The 12,485-nt window shown below is 39.2% G+C and overlaps 3 protein-coding genes across 3 annotated transcripts; all 3 read right to left on the bottom strand.

Moving 5' to 3' along the window:
- Positions 1-314: 314 nt before the first annotated feature.
- On the bottom strand, positions 315-1,232 carry PCOAH_00027100 (Uncharacterized protein; the record flags this gene model as incomplete). The annotated part of the gene is made up of 1 exon (XM_020059515.1): positions 315-1,232. One exon carries the CDS (start codon positions 1,230-1,232, stop codon positions 315-317), a length of 918 nt encoding a protein of 305 aa, XP_019915069.1.
- A 2,700-nt stretch (positions 1,233-3,932) lies between these two features.
- PCOAH_00027090 (Subtilisin-like protease 2) lies at positions 3,933-7,630 on the bottom strand (the record flags this gene model as incomplete). Its single annotated transcript, XM_020059514.1, has 2 exons — positions 3,933-4,905; positions 5,067-7,630. 2 exons carry the CDS (start codon positions 7,628-7,630, stop codon positions 3,933-3,935), a joined length of 3,537 nt encoding a protein of 1,178 aa, XP_019914930.1.
- A 3-nt stretch (positions 7,631-7,633) lies between these two features.
- PCOAH_00027080 (Subtilisin-like protease 2) lies at positions 7,634-7,871 on the bottom strand (the record flags this gene model as incomplete). Its single annotated transcript, XM_020059513.1, is given in 2 exon segments — positions 7,634-7,646; positions 7,666-7,871. 2 exon segments carry the CDS (start codon positions 7,869-7,871, stop codon positions 7,634-7,636), a joined length of 219 nt encoding a protein of 72 aa, XP_019915063.1.
- Positions 7,872-12,485: the final 4,614 nt, after the last annotated feature.

The following is a 12,485-nucleotide window of genomic DNA, read 5'->3' as shown; positions in this document are numbered from 1 at the left end:
GGTATGCCTACAAGGAGGCACGGATTTACTTAACCTTTTGTATAATCGGAGAAGATTTATAAGGAATATTTCACAGTTTACATTTCGGAGGGCGCATTCCCCTGACCGACGCGTAAAACGGGTGGTCATGTATATCCAAAGGAAGTGTCTTCATAACGGCTAATTCGTCTTTGCAGAGGACAAATGGTGGCCGTTCCATTCCTTGACCGATGCACCGATTACATAACAAAGTTCGGAATTTATTAGTAGCGTGAAAAAGGGAAGCAGATGACACAACATAGCAACGTATGTTGGGTGACGCCGCTTGGGGAGAGTCACCTCTTGGACCACTGCTTCATAGCCCTTGATTTTTTCCTTCCTGGCATTTTTGGAAATTTCTGCCTCATATCTTCATACAGAATATGGTGCTGTTTAAGGTCATCATAAATGAGAGGACATGCGTTGAGTAGAGCTCTTCCTATGGCCAACCTAGCTGCTTTGGACTGCCCACTGATTCCACCGCCTTTCAATTTTATAAACACATCAAAAACGCAGGAAGTATTAGTCACATAAAAGGGTTCCAGAACATCCATTCGATTATAAAAATAAGGCCACCTAATGTATAGATCTTCCTCCTCATTTACCTTAACAATACCACTGCCTCTTCTTATATAAACATAAGCAGACGATCTTTTGTTCGTCCCAATTCCTTCTGACTCTTCCAACCATTCCATATCATTATGGGTAAAAGTCTTTCCCCTTTTTCTATTAAATTTATCAATAAGAATTTTGTTAATAATATCTTCCTCACGATTTTGCGCAACATCACTCATTTTGTTGTTTTGCAGAGCATCTTCTTTTTCTTCTTCTTTTTCACTCTCCTCAGGGTTGTTTTCCCCTTCCTCTAGCGCTTTCAACTTTCGATCAATTTGAGCTATTTCATCCGAGTGGCTGTCCCTATTAGCACTACACAAAAAATTATCAATGAGAAATGGACTCATGTCTGGCGAAAAAGGGGGGGACCTCATTATAATTTTTTGTACCTCCGTCGTTGTCTTGATCCCCATTTCTTTGGACAAATATAATGCTTCATCGAGTGACAATATGTAATCCCGTTTGTTCCTTTTTTGTGTTACGTTTTCTTCATTCCGCGTTGGGGTCATGTTTATAAATCGGTTAGGAACCCACACCGCGTTGGTCACGTTTCCATTTTTTATGATTATTCTTCGGAGCATCTTCCCTACAGCCATCATTCCTTACTTGCATGACTTTTCATACCGTAATAACATGCACTTGCGGAATATTCGTTATGACCTTGGGGTACACACTACCTATCTGTTGCGCTCACTTCTTAGGGGTGTGCTTCCATTTTGATCGTGCCGTTTTTTTTTTCTTTTTGGAGGGTAAATTCCGCAGCGCCTCTCTCGACAAAGGGGAAAGTGATACTTCTTACGGGTGCAAAAAAGGGGTTACACTACTGTGTTGCATTACCAAAGGTGTTATACCATTCCACTGTCGTGGAATGCTTAGTGTATCACGATTTCGCAAACACACTGCAAAGTTGCGGTGTTGCGTTGTTGTAGCTGCGTTACACTAACACCTTACAGGGATACTTCGCTGAGCGTCCCCTTTTTTGCCCATTTTAAAATGTTCCTTACAATTCATAATTTATATTTTCTAATTTTCCCATTCCCCCAGTTTTTGCATGACGCATTCTGCAGTTACTAGGGTTAATTGCCTTTTTTATAATACTGTGGAAAAAATGAACTATCGGGAAAAAAAAAAAAAAAAAAACTCCTTAAACGTGCATACCAAATGGGACTACAAATATACGCAACTTAAACCGGGAGGCATTTTCCCAAATTGGCGATTTGCCAAGCTGTTGCCGCGCGATTTTACTGATAACATATTTACAGAGTGAAGAGGTGTGTCCCTCGAACATATAGATATGAACTAGCCATATGTTTGCTTAAAAATGGGAAAACGATTACACGTTTAGGAACCGTAGTGCATACGTGCGCAAGAAGTTTTACCTATAAAAGCCACGCAGCTTGCATTATCGTATGCGCACTCCCATGGTGCGCTACATTTTTTCCGAACGCCCTAAATGAACCCACGTGGGTCGAAACGTATTATGCGACGAATAGGTACACTTTTGGTAGGGAAAGAAATACCCAGTGAATTTTCAAGCATGTTGAAGTTTAACCTTCTCGGCCTCTTGGCTAAGATCAATTTGTAGTACCTGTTCTTATCAGCGTGATAGCTGATATGGTCTCAATCGAGACCTTATCAATTTTCACAGTAATTTTTGATGGGGGAAAGGATAATTTGAAGCTTGCTTCATGTAACCTTTCGCGCGTTGTCCTACCCTAGCACAAATAGGTTTGTACAGTGCACCCTTTACAAGTATAACCAATCAACCTTTTTCACGCGATCAAATTAATTGCAATTTTAGCTAGCTGGCTAGCTACTAATTTCCTAATTTTTTTTTTTTTTTTTTTTTTCCCTTAAATATGTGAACAAATTAAAGGAGGAGTTTTTTTTTATATTGCTGCATTTTTCGGCATTGCGCAGCAAAGTTTGCGTTGCTTATAAATGAAAACGGGTTCCTATATCATTTGACTGTTAATAATAAAGTTTTATTGCGTTATTTTCCCCGTTAACGGTGGGAACTTTAATTTGAGGAGCTTTTCTGATGGAATACATTTATTTGGCTATATTATACCACATCATTCTTCCTTTAAAAGAGGCCACGTCGCGTGATAATTTAGCGCGTAATAAACGTTTCGTTATTTTGACCCTCATAGATTGTAATTTGGCCAATTTTACCATCCTACCAAAATTATATTATAAAGCGCACTGCTTAAGGGTGTACATCGCATACATATTATGACTATTCCTTTAAGAGAGGATAATTTTCTGCCATGTTTGGTAGTAATATATACATATATGTATTTGTTGTGTTTATTCGGCAAATGCTGCTTAGTGCCATATGACAGCGCTGCCGCCCGTTGTTATTCGCAGGGTTAGTTACTAGAACTGACTTGGCTGCTAAATGTTTCCGCAGCCCTTACTATAGGGTTAGGGCGGTTGAATAGAGTTGGTTCTGCACGCACAAGCACCGCGTGTGAATGGTTATGATGATGTAGTAGTATATGTATACATACCTGTGCAGCGTGGTACGTATGCGGCGCGCTAATTCATTCCCCCTTCTGTTCACTTATGTAAAAGGGGGAAAAGGTACGTACGGTACCCGGTACCCACTTTATTAAAAGCTATTACGGGCTGTACGTCGTAAATGCACAATTCACCCACGAGTGAGCTGAATCAGTGGTAATTGTAACGTGAAAAAGGCGCACAAAATTTTTGAAAAAAGAGAATAAACGGTGGGGGAAGAAATATATGAGCACATGTATGTATATGTATAACAAATTAAGGATCCTAAAAAATCATAAAGAAAGTCGGAATATTAAAAAAAAAAAAAAAAACGGTAAGCTTGTGGACGCTTGCATTGTGGAGTGAAAAAAATGAATTGTATGTGCCGCTTAACAAATTAGTATGTGTGTGGGGGCACATTGTCCAAAGAAAAGAAAAAAAAATTACAACAAATGGTTGTTGTGGGTTCTTTTCTGCCAAAAAGGTGCGTGTAATGGTCTCTTCTCCACGTTTTTGCAGTTCCCTTGGGAACATGCATCAAAGGGGAAAAACATTTGTGTGAACAAATTTGCGCCAAAAAATATGAACTCCAAAGTTTCTTCACCCTAACTTGTTCACCTTTGTCAGCAGGACCGGTGCGGAGACGCGCTGCCCCTTATGTGGTGTTCGCATGTCTCCTCAATCGTTTGGACCTTCCCTTTGTGCATCCCACAGGCTCACTTTTGCTCCACCTTGTGACTGGTAAATTTGTTGTACACAAATTCCAGAAGGAGCCTTTTTACCGAATCGCCGTAGTTTTAGAAATTTATCCTTTGGGATGCCCTCTCCTTGAACATACAAGCATTTTGTTTCCCCATCACAAGACTGAATCGGACGCTGTTTCTTATTCTTTCTACATGCGAACGTTTGGCTGCATCGTGTTCCTTGTTTTTGATATTGTTTAAAATATGGTGTTGCTCGAGGACACTACACCTCAAGATATTGTGGTAATGGTCTTCATCATCGCAGTATTTGCTGTGGCGCTTTCTCTTGATAAGCACCACCGTTCCCACGACGATCAGAATGAACGCCACAAAGAATAGCACTAAAGAGATGACAAGGAAATTACTGTCCATCTCGTACAAATTATATAGTGCATTTTCACAAATGTAGGAGAGCACTTCATCATGACTTGCTTCATTCTCATCGAGAATCATTTTTTTTCCAGTTCGTGGGCTCTCCTTAAAGTTTTCCACCTTCGGATCAGTCACTATTCGGATGGGTATTAAAATTTCCCCATACACATTGGAATTTTCTTCCGTAGATATGACTGCTATAACTATGTCTGTTTCGTATATTCCTTTTTTATATGCTGAAAACACAACAGGGATGTGTTTTTTTTTTCCTCCTTCTAAATTGAACTTCACAAAATGGCAATCCATCTGCATCCACAACCCTCCTAACAATGTTGTAAGCACAGCTGCTTCTGCATTTACAAGACTGTCAGTGATTGTTCTCCTCCTTCGTGAGATAACCTTAATAGACGTCCGTGTCAATATATCTAAGACTTCTTCTGCGGAAGGGATGAACCCTTGGTTGTAACACACTGAGTATATTAAGGCATTCACTCCACACACATGAGGGGCCGCCATGGACGTGCCCGTGTTTATTTTGTACGAATTGTTTGGCGTGGTGGAGTATATGTGGTGACCGGGTGCCATAATGTGCACGCTGTTCACTCCGTAGTTTGAGAAGGGAGAAATTGCAAAGTTCTTGCTCATGGAGGCGACGCTGCAGGGGGGGAAAAAGGCGTGGAAGAATGTCCATCGGGTTGTCACGCGGAAAATAAACGGTACGACGTGTGAAATAACATAAATACTTGCGAATAAATGGGAAGTCATACGATATCGTGCGAATACCAGCTCAACATTTGGCCCACCCTGTTGGCCTACCTGTACACGTGGGGCAACTTAAAACTGGAGGGGTACAAGGGATGCTCATCATTGTTCTTGTTCTCATTCCCGGCGGCAGTAACCAATACGGTACCCTTCCCGTTGAAGGTGTATTTCAACCTTTGCACAGCAAGGTAAATATTGGCGTCGTATTTACTAGATCCCCAACTGGCATTTATAATAGGGGCTTTATTTAAAATGCAAACGTTAATGGCTTTAATGGCGTGGAAACTTCCTCCATATTTCACTCCGTCTATAAACCTTAACGATATTAAAGTAACATTGGGGGCCACACCGACCATGCCTAAACCATTGGCGACTCCACCGACAATTCCTGTGACATGTGTCCCATGTCCAGATGAGTCTGTTGGGTTCTTCACCATAAAGTCGTAAAAATCTTCTGTCATTTTGTACTCATCCGAATATTCCGGAATGTAAACATTTTTCATTAGGTCGATGTGATTCTTATCGATCCCAGAGTCTATTATACACACCTTCACATTTTTGTTCCCATACCCTGCTAGAAACCACGCATTAAATACTCGGATCACGGAAAGATTCCACGTAGAATACTCTCTCAATTCCTTCGGTAGGAAGTTTAGAATTTCATTTTCTATATCCATGCTTGATTTGTTCTTTCTTGTAGCGAATCCAATGATTGAGTCTAAGCTCCACAGTTTGCGTAGAAAGGAGTACCTACCATTGTAGAGGTTTTTTTTCTTCTTGATGAATTTCCCCCCCTTCTTGGATGGGTGGCCATCCGCGTGCTTATCCGCGTTGTTCCCTGTGTTGTTCTGGTGGTGGTTGCCTGTGTTGTTGCTTGTGTGGTTGTTGGCATGACTGTCTTTGTGTGCATTGTTCTGACCATCATTTCCCCCCTCCGCCGAAGATACGCCAACCCCGCCTCCCACTTGCGGTGCGTCCAACGTTACATACGTGTTGGAGAAGCTCCAGTTTTCCATGTACCTCTCCAGCTCCCTACGCAACACCATCAGGGCCTCCTTCAACAAGTGAAAGTTGCTCATGTCAAAAACCGTTGGAACAAAAAAACACAGAAAGTTGATCGGCGATGAGACGTCATAAACTATTCTATCGACTTGTTGAAAGTTTTTCTTTATCTCCTGCTCAAATTTGGTGTTGCTTCTTTGGATAACCATTTTCATGTATGCTGATTGCAAATCCAAGTCTCCTCTCAGGACGAATATTAGCTCCTGCTTGTCGGGGGTGTCGTTTTTCAGATTTAGGAGGTACTGGTCCACCAGCTTATCGACACTTAAAATTTCGCCCAAGTCGTGCGTACGGTCATCGTGGGGGGCACTCTCACGATTACTATCACGATTATTGTCACGGTGGTCCTCTTCTCCGTTAGCATTTTCATCTTTTTCCCCATCCTTTCCGTCAGTGTCCTTCGATTCATCTGTCCCATTGGCAGATTCATTTGGATTCCCCTTGAAGGATAAAAAGCTGAACAGTCTGTTTATCGTTCCCCGTATGCCACCCCCCTCATTGGTGTGCATCTCCATATTGGGTTTTGCCATCTGTTCACCCTTTCCCTTCCTGTTGCCTCGATAAGCCTTACTAAAATCGAGTGTTCCCATTCCTCCGTACAAATTCGTTCGGTCCTTATCTTCTTCACCCTGATTGTTGGATGTCTTTTCCTTTTCCATCCTCTCCTTCTCAATGAATGTACTATTCGCATCTTTTTCATTCGTTTCATCCTCCAATTCGATAAACTTTGGATTCTTCGTCATAAGAACAACTCTATATTTTTTATTTCCCTTGTTCTTTAGGACTATATGCCTCTGATGCGTGAAGGAAGTTTTGTTCTGTTCGCTGTAAGGTATGTTTATGCTTTCAATGCTCAGCTTCGAAATGTCTGACGCGTCAACACTAATGTCGTTAAGGATATCATTCGAGTTTGTGACGATTTTGTAGTGGTTAAATTCTTGTACTATAATGTCTTGTTGTGCGTCGTTTTCTCCTTCTTGTAGTTCGTATTCACTCATCTGCTCCGTTTTCTCATCCACCTCGTCGTCCACTTCATCGTCATCCAATTCGCCCTGCTTACCTTCCTCCTCCTTCTTCTCCTCATAGGAATTTTCCCCCTGACCCGCGGCACTCGCTTCTTCCTCATTATCCCCCTCGGGAGAATTTCCCTTCAGTAGATTTTGTTCTGTCTCCCCCTGTTCGTCTTCCCCTAACCTACCAAAGTCTTCTATATTTCCTTCGTTAACTAAGTTGCTAAATATATCTGCTTCTTTCTGCATACCCATTTGTGCACTTCCTTTTTCATCTGACTTTCCATCATTTAACATGTGTTCTGAAGCATCGGCATGTTTGTTTATGCTTGTTGATATTCCATTGCTTGCTTCACTAATTGGCATTTCATTGGAGTTTCCTCCTTGAATTTGTTCACTTCCATCGGGTTGTGTAGCGAACAACTGGATTAGATTTACTACGTGGGGCGTCTTTTTGTCCTTCCCCTCCTCTATATGGTCTTTTTTTTTTTTTTTTTTTTTTTTTTTTTTGTCGTCCTCTTTTTTCTTCTTCTTTCCCTTTGGCATTTCTTAATTTTTCAAACTTGGCTGACAATTCGTACACGTCAAACAGCGGTTTGTACCCTTCTTTAATTCCATCCAAAAAGTTTATTCGACCTGTTGTGTTGTCCGATAAAACGCGACTTCTTCTTCTTACCAATTTGACGTTATAATTCCCCAACTCGCTTAAAATCTTTTTCCTATGCCAGTCATTCTGAAAAAAAATATCCATCAAGATGAGCGGCAGCACATAAAGTAAGCTCAGCATTTTATGAACACTTTAGGAAAAACAAAAGTACACAAAAAAAAAAAAAAAAAATGACCATATAGAGGAAGGAACAGGGAAATAAAAGTTTAATTATATTTTGAAGGGTCTTTTCTTTCATTTAGAACAAAATTAACATTAACCGATGTTATAACAGCTCAAGCGTGGTAGATGAAATAAACTCGTATGCACATATTCATGTACGTATATATTTATGCACGCTTCGGTGTGCGCACAAGACGGAGGGTGGAGCTAGCTGTAATTGGACGAAACATCACCACTCAGCGGAAGCTCATCATGTATGCAGACGAAGATCTTTACAACTACTAAGGGAATGCACATTAGTAGCGATCAAGGGAAATGTTAACACAAAGGTGTACCCACATGTTGGTTGGAAAAATACAGTGTGGCCGTTGCTCAGACTAGCCACTTGAGAAAAAATATGCAGTGGGGAAAAGTTGCGAACGGTGGTACGGCACAAATCGCTGAAGCCGCACGAGCGTGGAAAAAACGGGAGAATATGATAAGGGCGAATGGAGAAAAACTTAGAAAGTGAAGACGTAAAAAAGTGAAACAAACAAAAAAAAGGGAGCGTGCAAATGCACTTGTACAGAGCGGACTGGCAGGGTCGTAGCCCTTTAAAATTTTATTTTCCACTATGACCTTAACTGCCCGCGTGCATGAAGCTATGATATAGAAGGGTATCCACACTTGTAGATATACATTCGCACTTAAGCACATTTCCACATGTGCTTATTTACACATTTGCCCGACGGCACACTCACTTTAGCATTACACGCTCTTACAATTTTCCGCGAGAAAGTGTGTTTCTCCGGTGTGTGTAAAATAGTCTCTATTGCTAGTTGAGCATTTTCATTCGCAAAACAAATGTGTAAAAAAAAAAAAAAAAAAAAAGCGCTTTAATACAAACAATTCAATTTATTCAAAGAAAACACATATGACACATGCTTTCTCTTCTGTAACATTTAATTCTTTTTTTTTTTTTTGTCAAAATTTGTGGCCTATATAGTTTCGAATCCTTTTGTTGTAAAGCATTTTTAAGCAGGTAAAAATTCGTGAAAAGGAACTTGAGATGCTGTGGTACTCATGGGGAAAAAAAAAATCAAAAGCGTAAAAAGGGAAAAACGGGAAAAAAAAAAAACGACTCCTCAGAATGATTCAGACGTGAGTTATAACACTTTTTTCAATGTCCCCCACGTGTTCTACATTTCTTCCAATGTACATAATGGCATGTGTACATGTATATATAAATATTTTTTTTTTTTTTTTTTTTTTTTTGTGCTTAAAGTAAACCATTCAGGGAGATCGAAAATAGTTGGCATAAGGGAAAAAATGGTCAAATTTGAAAAAAGTTCTTATCAATGATTACAAATGAGCTTTTTAATTTTTTTCTTTTTCACTCTTTGGCATTATTCTCCTTACAAGGATTTTTTTTTTTTTAATACACATTTATAAGTATATAATGTGCAAGTCTCTCCTTTTTCGCAATCAAAATGGGGAACTTTTTAATTTTTCCGGAGAACAAATCACACAACTGTTGCCTCGTGGCTCTATAGCGAGCCATGCTTTTTCGCATGAAAATTCAAGTGCTTAAGGAGAATTGGAATATAGCGGAAAACAGTCACAAAGTTGTTGCAGAACTGTGTGAGTGCCTAGAAGTTGTAACTTTTGCAAAATTCGCATAAAATTCTCGAAAAAAGGGCAAAAATATTAAAAAAAAAAAAAAAAAAAAAAAAAGGACTTATCTACAAATTGCGCAAATTTAAAAAGTTTCCAGCTTTTTTCACCTCGCTAAGTTGCGAACCTTCGAACTTCTTCAAAAAGGAAGGGAAAATATGTTGCTTTGCGATGGGGCAAATTTTCCACTCCAATGGGGGATTTATGTGTAACATTTTGGGTGTCATTTTTTGGAAATTTGGAAAAAAACGGAAAAAGTTGAGGAGAAGGCAGGGCAAAATTTACCCATAAGTTAAGCAGATGTTACACAAATTTTACTAAAAAGGAACGCAAATTTTTCACCATAAATTAAGGGAGCATTTGGGACCATGTAGGGAGTTTTTTCCCATCCACGATCTCCGTCATTGCAACTGCTGTAGATCCAGTTGTGCAAAAATGTTTTTCCCTACACCCTCAATGCGACTAATCTATGAAGGGTATTGCATGGTTCCTTTGGAAAAAGAAAAAAAAAAAGGTCACTCTCACGAATGGGACCCTACGTAAAAAAGCCGACTTGAAAAAACATAACATGCAAAATGGTTGTTAAAAATTTAGTGTACTTCTCATTTACTCTTAAAAAAAAAAAAAATTTAAGTGTATAACTCTCCGTTGGGGAAAACATACAAATGAAATGGTGTTTACACATCACAAAGCCATTTTTGAGCAATCATTTGCCTACAAAATTGTAAGAAAAAATGGATAGCCCAAAGTACTTCCCATTACAAATTTAGGTTTGCGCAAAATATTTTGCGACATACAATTTTATACTGCCTTCAAAATGTTCCTGAAAAGGTTTGTTCATTTTTATAAAATGGCTAAATTTTTTAACACAAAAAAGTTTCACAAAAAGTTTTTTTTTTTCACGAATTATTTTTGCCAAATGGATGGACCCTCAATGGGGAGCAAAATAAACTCCTTTTTTTTTCTTCCATTGTCCATGCCTTTCCCATTTCAATTTTCACCTGCGCAAATCGAAACTTTCCACGAAAGGGGGGAACGACAGTAGCCAAATAGGAAAAGGTGTGTACAAATATATAATAACATAACACACATACACACACAAGAGTGCGCCTGTTCTACCCTGTTTTGACAAAAAGGTGGCACATAAATGTGAAGCATTTCTTGTTATGTGCTAGGTATTTTCCTTGTCCACAAATATACACACAATAGCTACACAGATCGAGGGGGCCACATGACAGACTGAGTAACAACTCCACCAACTGAAACTCGCGCCAGACTCCCACATCAGGACGTACGTCCAGGGGTACAACGACATTGCGTATATACACAACATATTATATGGCCTCTTCCCTTTATTCAACGTTTATCATGTATGCATTTGTCCTGCACCCTTTTCTCTGTTTAGCGCCTTTGCACTGCTGTTCGCTAGGCCATTCGGTTACACAACCATTCGTCCATTCCGCTGGAGCATCGAACATGGTGTTCCCCACAGAATATACTTCCCCAAAATGTACCTAGTTTATTTTGTATACGCATAGGCAAACGTACATTTGCGTTTTTTTTTACTTTCCCTTCAAAGGTGAAAATTTTGCGCGTTCATTTTTTTAATACTCCATTTTTGCTTCCTCAAAAAAAATAAATGAAACTCAACAGAGTATTTGCCGCTTAACATTTTTTTTTTTTTATTCCAAAACAGCTAAGTGATAAGTTAATACCGAATTTAAAACAATGAAATGATGGAACGGTTAAGAGTAAAAAAAAAGAAACAAACAGAAAAATGTAGGAAGAAAGGATGAATAAATGGTTATATTAGCGAAGAAGAAGCACTACTACATTTTCCCGTGAGGGAAAAGTTATTTATCAAAAGTAAAAGAGCCAGCTGAATTTTTTTTTTAAGCTGAAAGGGCATTTTTTTTTTTTTTTTTTCGTTCTTTGAAAAATATTTCATTTTTCTGATTCGTTGGTAAGCTTATCTCTGCGTAGAGAAGTCACAAACGTGACGTATGCGAGAATTACATCCGCATATATTGGGTTATGTTCCTGTATACAAATTCATGCATTTGTTTACGCGATTGTGCTGCCATGCTACTGTACATTTATTCATTTTGTTAGCGTGGGTATTTTTTCCCATTTTTACGTGTCATGCGGATATTCCTTTATTTTTTATTCTTCCTCATTTAATGCGAGCACTTATATCAAAGGAACAGAAATCCTTCAAACGGAAGAAGTAGCGAATTTTGCTGCGCTGCTTTTTGTTAACCCATCCAGAAGATACACATAACTGGAACATATATGATGAAAAATACGTACTTATATTTTTGAGGGACCGACAAATAAAGAGGGGAAACGTAGGTGAAGAAGCCCTTCAATACGATACAAAACAAAGGAAGTATTTTCCAGCTCGTATATTTTAATATTCTCACAAGTTATCTGTATATTAATCCTCATATGTTCTTGAATTGGTAAAGGAGGAATGTTTCCCCCCCCTTTTTTTTTATCATCACCCACAAATGTATACCACACAAGTATATACCAGAATAGCAACAGGGAAAAAGAAAATATATATATATATACATTTACGTACATGCACAGAATAGCTGCGTTCCGAGGCACATAATGCGTAGCAACATAAAGACATCACCCTAGGGAACTTTATAATATGCGCACAAGGGAGCACGTCTATACGTATATGCGTATATACGTACATATGCACATGCACACATGCTTATACGGTTGTCCAGAGGAAGAGACAACCAATTTGTGACCCACCAGGTGAACAGAGCATTTTCCCCAAAAGGGAATTTACAAAGTTGGGTTTATCCCCAAAAGGAAGAAAAAAAAAACTTGGGAATTGTTTTTCCCATTTTGTACCGCTTACCCAAATTAGCACAGTTATACCTTCTCATGTATACGAACGCA

The sequence above is a fragment of the Plasmodium coatneyi genome, chromosome 9 (genome assembly GCF_001680005.1).
Source record: "Plasmodium coatneyi strain Hackeri chromosome 9, complete sequence".
In the NCBI taxonomy this organism is placed as follows: Eukaryota; Apicomplexa; class Aconoidasida; order Haemosporida; family Plasmodiidae; genus Plasmodium; species Plasmodium coatneyi.
Note: the sequence above shows the minus strand (reverse complement) of the source record. Positions and strands in the feature narration are given on the sequence as shown.